Source organism: Metopolophium dirhodum, chromosome 9, assembly GCF_019925205.1.
Source record: "Metopolophium dirhodum isolate CAU chromosome 9, ASM1992520v1, whole genome shotgun sequence".
Classification (NCBI taxonomy): domain Eukaryota; kingdom Metazoa; phylum Arthropoda; class Insecta; order Hemiptera; family Aphididae; genus Metopolophium; species Metopolophium dirhodum.
This window is the reverse complement of record NC_083568.1, coordinates 13,735,916-13,757,141: the sequence shown is the minus strand read 5'-3', so window position 1 is coordinate 13,757,141 and position 21,226 is coordinate 13,735,916. Positions and strand designations below refer to the sequence as shown.

The following is a 21,226-nucleotide window of genomic DNA, read 5'->3' as shown; positions in this document are numbered from 1 at the left end:
AGCTGCCATGTGAAATAATAATATTATATAAACATATATAAACGAACACGTATTACAAAATATTATATAGTTATAGTTATAGAGACTTAAAAGAAGAAAAATATTTGCAACCTTAGTACACTAAAGACAGACACAGAGAAGAACGCAATTCAATCGACCGTATGATGATAAAACAATATAATCTATAATACAATACAGAGCGTGTGACTCTCGAACCGATTTCCCCGACCATCGGCCAATTCCGCGTTATAATACGTTCGACATTGTCCATAAAACAATACGTGAATCGTACATATTTTGTTGGTACAATGGTCGTTTGAAAATCGATACGGTTCACACGTCGGGTGTATCGTGTATGTCGTATTAATGGTAGGCGTTATAAACGTATAATATTATAGCTGGTGATGTTTCCGTTTCGGATACTCATGTGATGGTATATATATATTTTATACAATGAAAACGCGTAGTATTATATATATATATATATATATATATAATAAATTATGACATGCACGTCGTCAAAACAGTATTAGTTTGGCGTAACGCATACAATGCATTCACGTAGGCCAAGTACAATATAATGTTTTGTTTCGTAGTCGAAATATATAATAAGCTTAGAAAGCAGTGGCGGATCTACGGAGGGTGGTATGGATGAGGGTCATATCTCCTACGAGTCCTCCCGTGGGCTAAACAAAATTGCACGCTCGCCAAGGAAATTACATTTTGTCTAAAATCATTAATAATTACAATTTTTTGTGTACATATTATTATAATACGAAATGTTTACGTTATGATAATATGTACATAAAAAATTGTACATCCCCTCTAGAAGAAAATTCTAAATCCGCCACTGTTTGAATGTCTATATATATTATGATACATTATATAATATGACAACACAGATCGCATTGCGAAAGCGCCGCAGAACATAATATATATAAGTACGCAAGTATATTCTAGCCAAAGCCGCTAGTCGTTTTATTATTCGAATAACAAAAAAAGCCTATGTTATGACAGTGCTAATAGAAGACGTAAATAAATAATTAATAAAAAAAAATAATAATAATTAAATACTACCGTTTTATATATTTTTTTTAGATCCTTCTCCGGCTTTAGACTCTTCGGTGCGTTGACCTATATAATATTATAATATTGTAAATGTGTCATTTTCTCTCTCTCTCTCTCTCTCCCTCTATCTTTCTCTTTCTGTGTATTATTATGATTTTATATTATTATATCAATGAAATATAATAATAGCGTGTAAACCGTAGGTACGTACGCGTGTGGAATGTGCAGAAATTCAAATTACTGCAAAATACTATATGTGCGATATAGAACGATTGTACAATGTACATACCTAGTATTCTAAATATACCGCATGTGTGCAGGGTACTAAAAAGTATACGTGGAATGAGTACAAATATAATATATTATATTGTTGAAAAAATCGTTTTAAATGGAAGTGCAGACCTGTAGGTCATATATAGATCTATGAAATATGCGTGTAGTCGTCTTATAATAAACTAATTGATAATCTCAAAGCTATACGCGTGTACGTAATATGTGGTAAATTAGGTCGTGGCCCTCAGTCTCACAATTTAGAAATTATAAGACGAAGAGAGGATTATGTATAATCGTTGATATGATACTACCAGCAGCAGTGGCGAAACCAGGGTTATTTTTTGTGGGTGGGTACTGGGTAGTGGGTTATTACAACCCTCAAATCCCCAATTGTTGTGCCACTGAACAGAAGTATACGTTATTATCATGACGTGTATAACTGATTATAATTGTTTGCAGAAAACAACCTCACCCACTTGTTGAATTGTGATTTAGGCATAATATATTATTATTAAATAGACGTGAAAAGAAAAAGAACGCAGCACATTTTTTTACATATTATGTTTATATAGCTCGTATGTATAATAATATAATAATTTTGATTTATTTAAATCTCAGATGCGGTAAACGTGTGCAGGCACGGACATAGTATAATATAGGCACTTGCGTTATATTTAATAATAATAATAATAATAATAATAATAATGACTTGTAAATAAATAATGTGACAGCATATAACAATTACGAACATAATATACAATTAATAACTTCGTAACTTTTATAATTTTTGCCAATGTATATAAAGTAAATAATACGTATCGGCTATACAATTTAAAACAATATATACCTACGCCTAACAGTATAGTTATAAATTATAATAGGTATAAATGGTACAATATTATATTATTATATTCTTGTTGTGCACAAAAATCGTATACAAAAAAAAAAAAAATAAAAATAAAAATAGTCGTACTTATACAATTACAATGTAATATAATAAAACAATAAATATATAATATTGAGTATTTACAATAATAATATTGTAACAGTGCGTACCTACCTAAAAGTAAAAAATAAAAATATATTTTAGACATATAAATAATTATCGGAGTAAACGGTGGGTGGCGGGGTATAATACACAATAGGTAATCAGTAACATATCGAAAATGCGTATATTATAATATAATATTTAAGTAAAGTAATAATAATAATAAATAATAGAAAACTTGCTTAGTGACTAGTCGAGTGAATTCGCGATTGCTGATGAATCGAAAATACATATTATATTTTAATAACAATAATACCTCTACTGCATCGGTGACGTACGTCTGTATGATGATATAATAACACTATGTAATATGTTGCGACGGTCGTGCGATTGTACCTGTAAATCGTAATGGGAACGTAATAAGGACCGACCGGAAGTTCAAACTCTAAAAAATTCTTAATCGGCCACGGCCGTCATCGTTCTATTGGTCTGATGACCCTGCAGCTGATATCAATGAAATCGAAAAAATGCAGCAACATATTGATTTGCTTACAAAACGTATATACTTTCAATTTTAGATTCATCAATCTTCCCGTCTACAGCTAAATATCTCCAAGCAAAAGCGATTCGTGTTTTTTTTTTTTTTTAAATAAAGTATTTCTAGAAAAAGTCGACGGGCAATTCATTTTTTTAACGTCGTACAATATTATACTGTTATTTCTCAAACGTCCTATATTTGTTAAGTCTGTGATTTATAATGATATAATATTAGACGCAGAAAACCAACCGACGATAGAGTGCAGTCGTTCGCTTTACACAATTTACGCCCGCGTTAGCAATAATATTGTTTTGATTAGACGAAAAAACAATAACAGGTGTCTAGATATGTTGGAACGTCGAAATGTTGTCTTTCCAGTATCTATAGTGATAAGTAGGGCCCGGTTTTCAATGCAATGCGCATTGTTTTTGGGTCTTATTGAACAATGCATTTCTAAGTTCATAGTTCATTTAATGTAAAAGATAGGTAGGTACTTCAAAAGTGAAACTTTTATTTTACGTTTTTTAAATTTTTTTGAGTATTTTTTAGCATTTTTGGGTTATTTTAATTATTAATTCATTGTACAAGATTTTAGTGTAAATTATAAAATTAAAATCATATATCAAGAAATATAGTTCCCATTATATTTGCTTAAATAGTTGTATCACGATCGTGTTTATTTCAAGTATACTATATATTTATATTGTGTGTTTCAAAGTTCAGTATTTTGTTTTTGTATTATTGTTAGCTTAATTATTGAGATGAAGAAGTGATAAAAATTCTGAAAGTTTAACCGTAGGGCGTCGACTTATTCTCGCTTGCTTGCCTATATCAAAATGATTTGGGTCATATTTTAAGGGCATTATTATTGTGTTGCTAAGGCATTTTTTTATTGGAATTTTTGGTTATTTTTCAAAGCATTTTAAAAAAGTTTTTAAGTCACTTAAATCCAGGCCATGGTGATACGTTTGTCGTACTATCAGAAATCGCACGTTAAGGACAAACATAAAATATATATCTATTATAAAATCAACAAATGTACGTCTTACAATCGTATAATACATTGTGTGTGAGATGAGGACCAGTCGTCATTCACTTATTATAATATTATGTACAAAATTTACTATTTAGCTGAATAGGAATGTCGAGTGGGCCCACAAAACGCGACCGTCGCATAATATTTCGGTCTCGTCGATTGACGGGAAGACGCGTCGTATACGGTTCAATAGTGAACGGACATAGGTAATAATAATATGATAATAGTTACGCGCGAAAATACGATTATTATAATTTATTTATTTATATTATATATAATACGAACGCAAAAAATGTGCATGACCGCGGAGCGTAATGCGTTTTCAATCAAATCGTTGAACGTTTTAGAGGGGCAGTTACCTATAATATTGTTATTGGTGTATATTAAAATAATATTATATTTTATGAGTGCAGTGCGTGTTTTGCAAACGAGGTGGGTGTTTGTGTTCGACTTTGTGCGGGTAGGTAAAAGAACACGCGATAAGCGAAACAAATAATTATTAAAACGCGTGAAGACAAAACGGCATGCGTTTCATTATAATTAAACAATTTACAAGTGCTCGCCGCTGGCATAACAAATAACAACGAGTGATATAATAGTATATTATACCTACATGTAAATTATAATTTTCTGCTTCATAATAATATATATATAAGTAAGGCCTTATTTTAATTGAATTTGTAAAATGTGACTTCGGCCGGCGTAATAAATTTAGTATAATATTCCAGGACAGAAGCTGATCGAGATTATTATATATTGAGCACGTCAACATAGGGCTAAGTCGGTGGCGGTATTGATGCTTCAGGTTATACGATTTAGATGTTATCAGGTCGATTGTTCAAGCATGCACGCCCCTCGATTTTCTCTCGAAAAAAATGCATTTATTTAAATTATAGTTAATGTAATTTTTGTGAATCTGAATGATGGATTTTTTTTCAGTCTAAATATTTACCTACCACTATAACTAAGAAAATATCGCATAATACTTTTTATGAATATTTTAGAGAAATGGCCGTGTTCAATAAGTATTTTTAATTTAAATGCTAAATCGCTTTTCATTCTCACCATTGGAAAATGTATGGTATCAACATTTTAGTGTACATTGAAAAGTATTATTTATATCCGAAAAAATCTTTAAAATAAAAATTGTTTCTTATGAAAGAAATTTGCCGGGCGAGTGAATACATAAATTTTCTTTCGTACTTATATATCATTGTTGTTGTTATTATTTTTACGGTGCGTTTGAAGATCGAAAGTGCTGAAAAGTTTTTGGACGCAGCAGCAGTTACCATACGTGGACACATAATATATATAAATATATATATCATAATATGAGGCAGACACGCGTGTCGTACTTATTGCCGAACGATAAATCAAAAAATTGAGGTTATGAAATATTAAAGTAAAAAAATTCTACGACCGATAGCGAAGGAGTTCGAAGGCTGCGCCTGGCTGTATATATATTTTATCTTCGTACTTATTCGTAAATACTGCGTGGATGATTATGATAATAATATTATAGTATTGTTTAAGACCAAGTTTTCTCTAAATTTGTTGAAATGCTCAACGGCGCACCCAAAATCATTCATAGGGATTTATTGCTGAAAGTCGAATATAATAATATATAATAATATAGAATATAGAATATATAATAATATTGTTCGTCGAAACTATGCGTGTAATAATAATATATATTTTACTCGCCCGAAATGTGTTTGAACGACCATGTACGATATACATATTGTACACTTACGACAGATTCATCATCTATAATATAGGTAATTATCAGCTACCTATCGTAAGACCTAAATCGAACGCGGCGAGTGGACTCTTTTCCAGAAGAGTCGCCATATAGGTGGAACTATTGAAACGCGATTTTCGAAAATGTCTACAGAAATTATTTAGAGGTTCACGCGGTTGTTATAATATTTATGGGATTTTTGATTTATTTAAACTATATAACAAAAAAAAATGCAAACATTAGACTTAAATCGACTGATAATGTTGATGTTTTTAAATTAGAATTATTCGAATTTCCATTAGCTGTTAAATATAATATTCTAGTGCTGCAAGTCTTTGAGTGTTTTACAGACAGGGGCACAACCGCAGGGGGATGCGCTTTATATTGTACCGTTCCTGCTTTGGGGAGCGAACGAGCACCGCGATCGGATCTTTATACTTTTATTATTTTGTTATCAGATGAAACTTTCAGCCAACGACGAGCACCGAAACAATGCGACATTACGTGCCTGTATGTACCTATAATCGTTAAGTCTCGACGGTTCTGACATTAACATGGCGAACTTGTACGTAACATATATTATTATCATAGCGACAGTGATTTCGAGATTTAGTAAAACGGTTTTAATGTCCGCAAAAATGGCGTTAGCCACATTTCGAAATGCATTATGTAGATAGGTACCTAAATAAATACGCGTGACGTGTGCAACGGTCCAATGAACCCCGTAGGGTCGTGAACTTTTTAAAATTAAATAAAAACGAGTAAAAAATCAAAAAGACTAAATGCTATTTAATATTAATAATAATAATAATACGATAACGACGATTCGACTAGAGATGCGACTCGATGTCGGGACGAGATAATCGTGCGGCCGAGCTACAACGATAACAACTAAATATTATTACAATAAATTTATAGTAAAAACATAATAAATAGATTTTAAAATAGTTTGGTTGTCCATTGACTAATGATGATAAGATGCCCAACGCATTGAAACCGAAAAGCTTGACACTTCAATCACGGATGAATATAGTATCTTAGCGAGGGCGGGAAGTAAGTTACACACCAACACTGTAGTTACTATAGTATGATAGTTTCTTATCAAAATGGATATTATAATATATTATGTTGACATTATCTATAGGATAATAATATCTTCGATACTTGCTTAAATCGTGTCATCACAGCTGGTGTCACAGGGAGTTTTCTGAGTCTATTTAATTTGACTGCCAGCCCACAACTCATCATCATAGGTCGATGGGCAATCACAATATACTACCTCAAATCGTGGTACAGTCACATACCTACTTACGATACATATGGTACTTTATCGTTTACAACAATTTAAAATACTCGATAGGGTTTAAAAAAAAATATTACAATACAATTTTTAAGAATCGATACGAATAATATTAATAAAAATATATAGTTTGTGGAAAGCTGCAGCCGGCGGTCATACAAAACTCTCCTTTAGATGATCGTCATCGACCTGCAGACGCGTCTTTACGCCGTGGTGACGGCCAAACAGGGCGGTGACTACTGCCGCGGCCGTGTTGGTGGCGGCGGTGACGTCGACGTGCCGCCGAACCGAACCGTTTCCGGTGCCGTTGCCGTTTCTGGTTCCGTTGCTACCGCGCGTCGGCGGTCCACTACATGACCGCGACAGCGTCGTGGTGAGCGTGCCGGTGGGCCGAAGTCGGAACACGTCCCGACGGCGCCCACGTCGTCTGCGTCGGCGCCCACCGCACCCAACGACGCCACAACCGCCCGAGCCGCCGCCGTCATAGTCGTCGTAACCGTCGTCGACGCCGCCACACCGGGACCGACAGAGCTTGCAGAATCCGCGCCGGAACTTTGAAGACATCAGGTTGTACAAGATCGGGTTGACGGCCGAGTTCAGGTAAACCATGACCCGGGACGCGTACAGTATGATGTAGTAGTGCTTGAGGCCCAGGTCCAGGAACGTGTGCTCAGGCACCAGGATGATCCACATGGTGAACACGCGGAACGGGAGCAGGCACACGAAGAAGGACAGGACCACGGTGGCCAGCATGAGCACCACCTGCCGGCGGGCGCGCTGGTTGCACGCGCTGTCCGTGCAGCTGGTGCCCGGGTCGGCCATCAGGTGCGCGGCGATCACCGTGTACAGGACGACCAGCACGAACAGCGGTACAACGAAGAACGCGCCGATGATGGCCACGAAGAATGCTATCGGCCAGAACGTGTTGGCTTTGGTCAAGCACACGGGCACCTTGGTGCCGTCGATGTAATCCATTTGCGTGTATTCCGAGATCATTGTGATCGGACTGCGAACAGAAGAATAAAAACAAAAACAAAAATATGCGATTGTGCTCTCTGATGATCGGACAACGACAGAAACAACGACAAAAACAATAACAACAAACAATAATAACAAAAATAATAAATGATGATAATATAGGCAAGCGTGTGAGTGGGTATTCTTTATATATTATTATATAATACAAGCCACATAAGTATATAAAGCATAATAATTTAATATTGGTACGCGCGAAGTCCAGTACCTACCTATATTTGTATCGTGATACCTATATTATATTTAAATACGTGTCTGAAGTGTTTGATTCGTTTTAATATTAAAGAAATTAATAGTAAAATATACTATTTTTTTTTTTTTTGTAGACTTTGAAGATATTAAATTGAAGACATCCTACATGGTATAGCCGAGATAAATGTGACTTACGAATTAATTATTGTAATTTTAATATTATGTTCAACGCATTACGTACTTTTTTATTAATTATAATTATTTACAAAACTGATATTACATTTATATCTACATATAATCGATATATAAACATATAGATTAAATAACGCTACCTTTTTAGATATGCAAGGCCATGGGTGCAAGTGCATTAATCATTTTATTTTATTTTTTTTTGGGGGGGGACATTTTTTACATTAATGTGCGTGGGGCTTCGATCCCACACAACTAAAAACTGTATAATTTTGTTGGGGATAGGTCCCATCAGCCCCCCCCCCTGCGATTTGCGCCTATGGACAACGCCAATACAATCATTTATCGCTCATTATTTTAACTTGGATTTGACTCACTAGTAGCACATGGTGTTAGGAGGAGGTGGAGAATAAGTATCTACTGTTTTACTCGTTTTCTGCTTTCATGCGCCACTAGTGAGACAATTACAAATTAAAATAATGAGCAATGAACGATTGAATTGGTGTCGTTGCCTATCTATAGTGTTGTTCAGTCTAAAATATAAAAGATTAACCCTCCGTTTACCTCACACGTAGATCTGCGACGATGCACCCCGTACATGTGATTCATCAGCATAAAATGTATAATAATTTATTGTACAAAGCCACAAAATGTTCGTATTTTAAGGGCAGGGTTTTACTGTTGCAGTTCCCCAAGTGTATACGTTATACAAGTATAAGTTATACAATATTTCTCTAAAATAAAAAAAAATTAATCCGATCGACGAAAACGGCAGTTTTTGATTTTATTTTGTCTTTAGTCAAAATACGTATACGAACGCCGCAAACCGTGATATTATTTTATAATATTTCGCGATTTCATAACAAAATATCATAGATATATTACAGTGTGTATGTATGGAAATCGCGATCGCAATAAATAATAATACAATTATTTATACTTTATCGAATGACGTAATAGTATATGCGGTGATCTTTTTATAAATGTTCAACTTGAACAAAGTGATATGTGATATGTCCGAGAATATATTCGAAAATATTGTTTAGTTTTATTTTTTCATGGGAACTTGACGTTAAAGTTACCGTATTTTAAAATATACTATACAATAATATTTATAATATTATATAACTTTATCTTATTATAATACAATGATTTTTCTCTTTTAATGTTTATTTTAAAATCCCGAATTTAGTGAAATGTATGTTATTTAATTGTAAAATCTGTAGCTCTAATCAAAAATATAATGCAGATATTGAAGTGCAGTTTTTTTAATTGTAATTTATTATGAAAAATAGTCTCTGATTTACCACGGTCTAAAAAAAAATGTAAAAATTATTTTATTATTTTTCTGATTTTTTTAAAAATTCAAAATTAGCCTTTTTGAAGAGTTTTTTTGTAATATTTTTAATTGTTTTTAAAATACTGTTCAATATATACCCACCATGAATGACTAGCCCCAAGTTAATTTAGTAGGCTCATGATCTCTGTAATGAAATGTGTTGTTGGGAATATTTGGAACATTTCTTAGTTTCTTTTAATTTTTCTAATTCCGTTACAATCGACTTGAGCATGTCACACAGTTATAGTTATATTAGAACCAATTTGAGGTTACGTAGTGCATGGCTTTGGACACGTAATATAACTTTTTTCGTACCGGTGTGATATGATATATAACCTAACGTATCTCTCATTTTATTTTTTTTATTTATTATTAGGAGCCACACCAACATAGATTACTGGCTTGGCTTATCTATTTTATTTAACTAATACAATATAATATAATTATGGTAACACGGCGTCTTGGGTAGGCAATTTAGCTACATAATTTTTGAGCTGTTTAATTTTTTCGGTTTCTATTAAATATTATAAACTTAATATTTGTTTGGCGAATTTTAACTCAGACTTGGTTTTAAACTATTATTCAACATATATGTTCAGGTACTGTGCTGATGAAGATTATTTAAAAATAAAATGGTATCAATTGCCACGGAATTGGTATTACTAGAAATAATACAAAATATAAAATTATTATAAATGTATAAGCTGTGATAATATGAGAGTAAGTGGGTCATCTTGCTTGTGAATTCACATCCCGTTAAAAATATTTTTATTGATTGTCACGTTTGTAAATGACAGTACAAAATATGTTTAATTACTCGAGTATATATTATTTCTATTTTCTTCGTCCGGTATTAATTACCGTACTATTTTGGTTACCGGCCGCTATAATAACTGTTTAATGATGATAAATATAGAAATATGATTTCACGTGGATAACAAGAAGACTGTGTCTTCACACAGCGCACTGTTATTTTATTATTATTACATATATATGTAGCTGTGGTCAGAGAACGTGTCGGGCATTACCGAACCTATACCTTAAAGGCCGATAAACATCGGTCGAATCGTATGTGTTTCTTATCTACACGAACCACGCACACGAAAACTTGACGATATATTTTCAGAGTCATATAATAATAGCTATATTATGTGTAGCGTTCCATTTATATGCCGGTCCGATACTCCAACCACGGTCGTGCAAAATCCGACTTTATAATAATAATAAAAAAGACAGACCGTTGTTGGCCGCCTCCCACGCTGAGGATCTTGATAGTTCGTATACAAGGAATAACCGTATTTTCATCAGGCCGTGCAGTGGTGGTGGCGGCGGCGGGGTGGGGTGAGTAAAAAATAGAACACTAGCCCACTACCCCGGAGAAATACGGGTAAAAAACAAATAAATATATATTTGACTTTTCGACGACGGTTTTTTTTTTTCACTAAAAATATTTGAGACAATTCTTTTTTTCCAAATATTTTATTGACCAGTGTAACTTTGTGTACATCATATTATAGACATTACTCGGTGGTAAACACGAATACTATCATGTACACAACTATTATATACAAATAACGATTTACATATTATTACGTAATATTATTTAATATGTTATTTTATAACATTGCGATGTCGTGTAAACTATTATAATACATATTATGTTATTGTCGTGTAAAACAGATTTGGTTTCTTTTGTTCAAATATTTTAAGTAAATTGTTTTTTAATTACTTTACGGACACCTGACTCATCTGCGGTCAGGCGCACACAAGTCATAAAGAGATTTTTGAACTCATGGCGATGGCACTGTTGCAGTGGTTTTGTGGAAATTCACACGTGGACGTATATGATAAATTGATGAGATATATGATAAATATAAGATAATTCACTGCAGGTCAAAAAACATTTTATATAATTTACAACCCGTCTGTGGAGAGAGAAATAAAAGATAATTCTAATTAGGGGTTAAGCATATTATGTTTACTACCTATTTATATTTAAAGTAAGACTTACAATTTACAATTTTAACTATAATATTTTGCGAGAGATCTAAACCTACTTTAGCAAAGTGTCTGATTCATTTATAAGTGCTTTAATCATTAAGATGACTAAATGATTTTTCTTTAATATTTAACGATATAATATCGTATAAAAACGTCTATTTTACTCTGCGATAACTCAATATCAGCAGTGATGTGTGGTGTGTGTGCTTTTTCGGAACGGATCCTCCGGGAAAACCGAGAGACTCGCAAACAGTCATTTCCCTCGACTGGTGGTGGCGGTGGTGGTGACGACAAGACGATGGCCGACAACCGGGCCCCATCGTAATTATTACGGTCGTGAGAGGTTTGTAAAAACAGCACGATCCTTGCCGCCACCGGAGGGCTCGGAGCTTATTAAAAATCCCGGCAGGATTTAATTGGAAATATCGCAATAATATACACCGCGCCCCGTGTGCAATGTTTGCCTGCCGCCGGACCGATCGAAATTGTTTTATAATATGTATATAACGAAAATCCTATATATATATATATGCACATTCGCCTTTATGCCTACATGCCTATATGACTATAGGCGTATACATATATAAGCACACTGTTTAAACTTCTATTTAGGTATATATATATATTATGCTATACTTGGGGTTGCGAAGAACAACAACTATTATACTACAACTATACGTATGCGTTTGTGTACAGGGTGTTTGAGCATTTTTCGCGCACATACTTTGAGAACTATCTCCAAACACCGACGCGTCGGTGTGTAAGTGGAATCGAAATTAAACTACACATATATATATATATGTGTGTGTGTATGTATATGTAAGTACACTTTAAAAGTGCCACGTAGGCAAAACCCAAAAGAGATTTTCGATTCCATTCGTTTAAAGTACATATAATAGTCCTGTATTACCGTCCGGGAAAAAATGAAACGATTATAAAATCCATGGAAATCGTTATTCATGTTAGGTAGTATTATACATTTATACGTAAATAGTATTATTATAAAAGTTTACGTGACATATAGGGTAATGAAATCAACAAAAATGTTTTAAATACAAATTTTGTTCAGCGCCACATACCGGACGTATTTCAAACTATTCTATAAACATTCCCGGTATGTTTAAGGACAAACCCTAAAATGTTCGTTAAATCGATCGAGTAGTTGTTGAGTCAATATAAAATAAACTACAACCATTTATATATTAAGATCTGTAAATCCGTTGCCGTCAATATTGTAAATTCAGACATTATTTAAAATGGCTAGTCAAAAAATACAACGTATGCTAGTACGTTATACTCATTATCTTCTATCGATAACATAATAATATGACTATTTATAACTTCGACTTGATAAATCAGAAAATGTATTTATACTCTGATACATTATTGGCTAGTCATTTTAGCATTCCGATTGTCGTGTAGACAATAATATAATATTATGTTATCTTCTGTTATTGGGAGTATCGAGTTTAGATTTTTAAATTTGAGAAAGACAAGAAAGACGACAATAAGTGTCCATTTACTGCTAAGGACAACAGTATTAAGGATTACAACAATGCCACTGCAAAATTAATTGAAAAACTACTTTTCGTTTAGCTATATGACATGTATAGGTACTTTAAAATTACGTATCAGTTTACCGTGTGCTATAATAAATTATGTCCAAATTAATTATTATAATAAAACAATAACGGTTATATAAACTCTTCTAAAATTACTGTAATACAATATTTCTAATGCACACGTCATAATATTATATTTAAATTATTATATATTATGTATTATATTTTCTGCGAAAAGTACCTACATAATTAGTTAATTGGTTTGAATTTATCTGTATTGATATGTTTTTTTTTTTTTTGAAACGCTATTTTACAAATTTGGCCAGTTATGTTCACGATTTACCACATATAGACACACGTAAAATGATCTTTGATATTATTTTGCATATTTTAAATACAAACACGAAAAATGCAAGTTTTAGGTAATATTTAAAAGAGTAGGTAATGTAAAAGGATATATGCCATGTCAATATGAAGATTAAGATCCTATAATTTCATTTTCATAAAATCGGTGATTTTGTCTTTAATAAAAAGTTAAAAAAATTTATGGAAAATTTTGTCGATTTATTTAAAAGTAAGAGTAACAAAAATGAATTAACTTACATAAAAAACTGAATGTGTAACAGTTTGGAAAGTATTGGTAAATTTATTGTATATTTTTATTACATAATAATATCATCTTACTATTTTATAATGCATTTAAATTCTATTCCTATACGGTTAAGTCGATTATAACCGTGTAGTTATCTCTGACTGTATATTATGATAGTCTTAGTCAATAACGATAAGAAATGGTCAAGCACGGAAATTAGTATTTTAATTTAAATGTCTGTGACACTTTGTCCTGCCCTAGTTATATAGGCATTGAATAAATTCAATACATTCAATACCAATCACGGAGAACAGTCGGCGATAACGTAGCCGTTTTTTAATAATGTCTGAATATCGTCGTTGATAGATGCAATTCTCAAAGATTGCGATGAAAACGCCGGAATACCCTGTACGTATATAATCATATAAATATTATTATGCCGTAATATTTGGACTCACGTGAAATGATTTTTTTTCTTCACTTCGTCCATAGTCCTATAGCTGCAACAGTACCAATAATACGCGCTTTTGGTTCGATGTTTTTTTTACTTTTTTTTTTTACTTTCACGTGTTTGTCGGAAATCTTTTCGTCGACGGTTTTTTATCTTTTTCGAACCAGAAACGTTTAGCGCGACCGGGTCGTCGGGCGTATATAGTCACGCCACATATACGCGTATTACGTGTCGAAACTCTTAAACGGTCTGCGATATATAGTATTATTATTATATTGAGCTGCCGCGTATACATTTACATAATATTAATAAATATGTGACTGCACGACGCGCGTAAATGTATAAAATAATAATAATAGTAATGATAAATCGATGTGCGGTGGTTGCCGTGTTTGTTTTTAGGCAGCGTTTGATGTTCAACTACAAAACTCTGGAAACTTATAAAATCTAATATCATTAAAAATATGTATTTATATTATATAAAATTTAAGGAAATCAGAAAATCGAGATCCAAAAAAATACGAATAAAAATAAAAAATTACGGACAAATGGTTTCCTGCTGCAGTTGCTTATCGGTAGTAAATACAACTTATATAATATCATAGTAATATAATATGATACGATTTTATGACATTTTAACTTTTAATAATTATTTTTAATAATATTATTATATTTAAATTAAAAATTGACCTCATATTAGTTTACTGATGATAAGATTTTTGCTTGTTCGGGAAATAGTAATAGTATATAAAAAAATGTTTGTACCACCAACCAACACCATACAATAAATATTTATTTTAGAATACATTTTATTGTAAACAGTGTAAGTATACTATCATGATATTGTTAAGTTTTAATTTGTATATACCATAATATCTTACGATGCACATTAACTTAAAATTTTTTTTTATATTAATTAATAACATATGTAGAATGTACTTTTTATTGAAATGGTGTTGGTTCGCGTTTTTAGTTATTAAGCACTTTTGTCAGTATATTATATAATTCGAAATTGCGAACGTTGTCGTCCATAGAAAGCGGAGAAAACCCAAAATAAATCGTTTATATTTTAAGGCTATAAAATTGAATGCACCACGTGCGGAACTGGCTATAAATATTTTTGATAAATGTACTCTATATAAAGTTTGGGTTGTTCCACTGGCGTATTATAACTTGACTAAATCTCAAGTGAAAATACTTTTCTTTCAGTTCATAGTGTATACTTAACCGGGTTTATAAATGTCTTATAAATGTTGTTTCAGGGGTCCACGCGTTCTGTTAAGTCTTATACCTCTTATACTCCCGTCCCAATAATAATAATACAGTAGATAGTCGTATAGAAATGCAATTATAATACAAAAACAAAACCGTGTTTTTTTATTAGAATTAGAATTTTCTTTGTTTTGAAATCGATTTGAAATTAATTCGAAAAATTGTAAATTTTTGATCAATTATATGTGTTTCCAAACTCAAAAGGTATACATATAAATAACTAAAAACAGTGGCGTGTTGAACTTGAAACTGTTCCGAGGCATTTCCAATGTTCCACCCAATCCAAACATGGTATAATCATTTACTGTCATATTTTTAACTTCTTTAAATAATAACATATTAAATACTAAAACATTGGATTTTACTAAATATTATACCCATTGGACACAGACGACGCCTCTTAAAAATCTCAGAAGTGGCTGTTTCTCGATTATACCCCTTTCGCCACGCCACTGAGTACTTAAGGTATGTAGACAGTTATCGAAAATGTGTGTAACAAATCGATGTGGATTTGTTATCTTTAATTTAACGTTCATGATCTTGAACAAACTGTTTGTTTAGGGTTCAAGTTCAAAAAAAAAAACTATTACTCCATTACATGCCAGACGTCCGGTTCTTTCGGAAACACAGTCGGTAAAATGTTTGCGTAAAAACTGTCGTGGTGAAATATTTTGTACCAAGGCAATTCGTCCGTAACTCCGAAAAGGAATAGTGGATTTATTTGTTGTTTTTTTGAATAAAACATAAACTCCACTGTGTAAGGTGCTAAGTCAATGTTATTAGATTCCACGTGTCGACAGTAAACGAGGACGAGCATTTAGTACCAAATAACAAGAACACTTTTTTATACTATAAAATATTTGATGCTACGGATATACTTTGATTAACGTTTGTACCTTTTTGGGTTATTGCACACCATATACATAAACATATAATATATATACGCATACTATGTAATATACTGTGCACAAAACCTATACTGAAAATAATAGATCAACATTGGCTAATCCAATTAAAAAAATACATTACACTGCAGAATAATCTATAATATTTGCGTTCAGTCGTTAAAAAACAACTAAACCGAGTGAATTGTCAAAATGTAATATTTCTATGCGATGTATTGATAAAAAAAAAACTATTCATCGACTGGGGAAACAAAATTATAATCTAATAAGCACCCTATCGCTACGGATGTGCATGTTTTGGCACTTAACCAACGTGTACCATAGATATTATAAACGTTTATCAAAATGTCTTGTTCTAGATTTATAACGTTCACTTGAGATTGCAAACCAAACTCTGCTCAAACGAAACAATATTTTTTTTGTTTTTAATTTTTCTCCAATCTTATACTGTATTTTAATTTTGTTTCCCGAATCCCCGTTTTACCTCAATAAAGAATTCTAATATCTAAAGTTTAATTTAAAACGCAGACATTATTATTATATGAGGTTGAGGGGCATCTTTTCTAATCTTCCGATTCATAATCTAGTATTGTTTTTCTCATTAAAGTGCACAATTAAAATTCATCTAATGTATAGTGAAATATGAATGTATACAATTATTAACTTTTAAAACATCTCGAAAACCCCTAGTAACCTTTTACAACGTTTTTTCCTATTCTGTATGAATATACATTTTTGAAAGACTCATTATATTTCATGCCCCTGTCACTTAATTTAATTGCAAATCCCAGAGACTTTTTAAAGTGTCATACGAAATAATAAATTACGAATACTTGTATGTAATATGATCGTTGTCCACTGAAATTAATTCTTAAAAAAAATTAACGCACACTATAAATATCAACAAATTTATGTTAATTCTTGCATGATAAAAAAAAAAATGAAATAGCGGCATACAAAACGTATTATTGAGCTCACGTTTTAAATATATTTTACATTTTTGAGATGATATCGTACAAACTAGTGTCTAGGCAGCTCTAATGATAAATATCTAGCAGAGATCTGATGTCAACCGAGATGTTTATTATTCTAATTTCTAGCGATTATTATTCGGATTGTTACTTGATAATATTATATAACAAATATAATATTATATTATTACATACATTTAACGCACTATACATTCTTATATTTTATTATGTACCTGAACAACAATAAGTTTTCGATAAATTAATATACATATATTACACGTATACGTGTATTTGTCCGAGTTAAAGTCGAGAAATTGTCCAATATTTTTTTTAATTGTGAAAAAATTTAATATCCAGCGTCTTCCAAGACGGCCGAGGAAGTCGGGGGTGATTTAATCGGTCTTGATAATATCTTTTGTGGCGGATAAAACTGAAAAATATATTGAAGCCACGTCTTATATTGTTAATTTTGTTCATACCGCGAAACTCAATAAAATCAAATTTGGGTCAATATTATTATATACATATATATATATATATTCTATATTATTGTATTTATTATTTTTATTGTGCGATTATATATATATAATCATCACACACATCATATTAAAAAAGTTATATTTATTATTCGTGCAGCCCGTTTTATTAACATCTGGTCCACTCGAAAGAAAAAGCGTACTATTACGAGGGACAAATAATAATATATCGTCTTGTGGTGCTCGAAAAAAATAAAGCAAAGGAACCAAATAATACAACATTTATTATATTTCGGTCACCGTTATATTTTAGGGTCAAATATATTAAACTGCACTAGTAAGCTGTTTTCAGTTTTCGGTTTTTAGCCGATTCGCTGTGAACGATTCGACGACGATGTACGCAATAATATATATAAATAGTGTTCACGCCGAACGTTTTTGCCGACAACATGGTTTCTATACATTATCAGTGATTACCACTTATTATATTGTTGTTATCATCATCATCATCATAAGTATCATCGTCATCGTCATTTCAAACGAAAGAAATCATTTGCTTTTACCATGCCGGCGGAAATAAATTGGGACAAAGCTGTTTTTAGAAAATCAATGGACGCTTATCCAGCGACCGTATATTATATTATTATACTATGACAGATGTTGGCGATGACAGCAGCTATTCATCAGCCTGCCGACGACGACGATGACGACGACCGAATTCTGTTCGATACAACACGACTGCAGACATAAGCAGCCCGCGGGTCACCAAACGTGTTGTTCCAGCTTTGAATAACAAATAACGCCGTGAACGACAAAACCAAAGAAAATAATAACAATTCAAGACCAACAGCTAAACAAATCGCCAACGTTTTTTCCGGGCGTATTATTTTTATTTTCGAACCTACGACAACCCCCTCCCAACCCTCCCCACCGATCGAACGGAGTTGGCAGTGTTTATTATATACGTCACCAAAACAATAGATGTATACTACGATTAATCTCCAGAATATTTTTCGAGAAATAAATTATTTTATATTCGGTGTGATTCATCAGATATGCTTACCCTCATTTTTTCGTTTAAACTAAATAAATAAAATAGTATTCAAATTCTGATTTTTGGAATTTTTATAAATTATATATTTTTTTTAGCTATTATAACTGGACACTTCCAAAACTTTAAATATATTAAGATTATTTTTTAAATTGCATGAGACTTTTGCACTACTTAATGAGTGTTTTATAGCTATACAAACGTTTGTATTTCGAATGAGAACTCCCTTTGTTACTGCACATTATTTAGTAGATATTTTATTTTGGACATTATAATAATATAATGTACCTAGTTCAAAGTTCAAACGAGTAGTTTTTCAGTTATTAAAATGTCTAGTATTTATTATACTTTGACTGTTTTTATAAATTATTGACATTGATAAATTAGTATACATTTCTAAAATCTTCAAATTACCAAAGCCCCTATATCTTCCAAGCCTATTATCATAAGTATACACAAAGTTAAGCAACTCAATAACTACTCATTAAAATTTAGATTTTGATACGTCAAAATGTTTGGAAAAATTATCTGCTAAATAATTTAAAATAAAAAAGAGTGGTTGTCATTTTAAAAATAGAGGTTTGTATCTCCACAGAGTGCTTAAGTAGTAAGTACAAAAACATTTCAAGTATTTAAAAATTCAAAATATGGTCTTTAAGTAGGTATACTAAATAATTCCAAAAAATCAGATTTTGAATAACTGCATTATTGAATAAGAAAAAGGGGGTGAACATGTTTGGTGAATCACCCTGTATATTATGCTGTTATTTTTTAAGCTTTACAGCACTGAGATTATTATTATTATTTTCAGGAAAGTTTTCGAGGTGTTTAATATGAAAACATTGTTCACTGACAGCTACACAGCGCCTGAAGTAAACGTAATAAGGACAAACGCACACACATCCACAACATAATATTATGAACATTAACCGCGATTACTCGCCGACCTAGATACTTCGAGTTGTATTATAACAATTATTACGTTTTTCCCCTCACTCGTATTATATTAGAACAATTTCGATATTTATTTAATCTATAATTTCGCACTATTCACTCGACCAAAATAATATAGCCTTACCATAGTGTTATGCGATACAGCTGAGCACTATTGCCGAGCTGTAAATCATACATAATACGTGTCAGTGAATGGAGTTGCAGTGGTGTTAAAGTCGGTCAGAGATCACATTTATTTGTCTTATCGAAACGCGCTTAAATCTCCCGAATTTAATGTTGTGTGCACATTATATTATTGTATTATTTTCTATATTTAACGCCACTTCGAATGTCTGTGTCGATATTATATCTACAATGTGCCACATGTGAACTTGATTTATTATATTATTATTTCAGAGTTTTTTCCTCGTGGAAGCATAGTGTTATCTATATAAATTATTATTTAATCTGAAAATCCACTTTATAAAAATATTCGGTCAAACATTGTTATAATAATAACAACTAGCGTTTATATTCGCGTCGGATTGTGTGAACCTGGTGTATAAAAGTTTTTCAGATAAAAAATCGAAGCACAAATTATTGATCTTAAAATGATTGATCCAAAGCGCCAGGATAATAATAATTCATGAATTTTATTGAAACTTTCAAAATTTTGTTTTATCAATTTTCTTGTCCTTTAATGAGTCATAGTTTTCCACGTAAAATAAGAGGTATTGGGTACCTTTGTCTCAGTTTTCGGAGTGAAAAGCACAAACTTTTATTAATTAATTGTTTGTCTATATTTTAGTTCTACATGTTACAAAACCATATGGTATTATTGACGGGAATCCAATGAGATTTTGGAAACCTGTCATATTCGCTTTTGCAGGATAAAGCTTGAATACATGATTCACGATGAAGCCTTGGTAGAATAGTTTTTGGTAAAAAAATATGTAAACATTTATATTTTCTAAATTCTGTGTGCATATTATTGGAGCCGATTATTGGCCTATATTTTAGCGTATATAATATAGTATCTATAACTGCGTGCGAGTGGAATACGGAGAAATGTTTGGGTACCCGCAGCTCATAATTTATTGACAAGAAAGCTACACAAGTTTTTATATTTTGTTGGTGATTTTATGATTTTTTAAAGAAAAATATTACGTCCATGTATAAGAGTCTTATCATACCTTATTGTTTATCCACGACGATTAAAATACATATTATATTATAATAGGTCGAACGAGTTGCTACATAGTATGTTATTATATAGGAAACGGATGTGAAATATTTATACCATACATATACCA

General features: G+C 32.0%; 1 protein-coding gene across 2 annotated transcripts in view; it reads right to left on the bottom strand.

Annotated features, from left to right (window-relative positions):
* The window catches only part of LOC132952989 (growth hormone secretagogue receptor type 1-like), a 170,915-nt gene that overhangs the window by 12,370 nt on the left and 137,319 nt on the right, over positions 1 to 21,226 (bottom strand). The window contains exon 4 of one of the 2 annotated variants that reach the window (XM_061025529.1): positions 1,651 to 7,950. The exons of the other annotated variant lie outside the window; for it this stretch is intronic. Coding sequence (XP_060881512.1) covers positions 7,098 to 7,950 — 853 coding nt within the window. The 3' untranslated portion in view covers positions 1,651 to 7,097. Of the gene's footprint in view, positions 1 to 1,650; positions 7,951 to 21,226 lie in introns of those variants that run through there. 2 annotated transcript variants of the gene reach the window in all.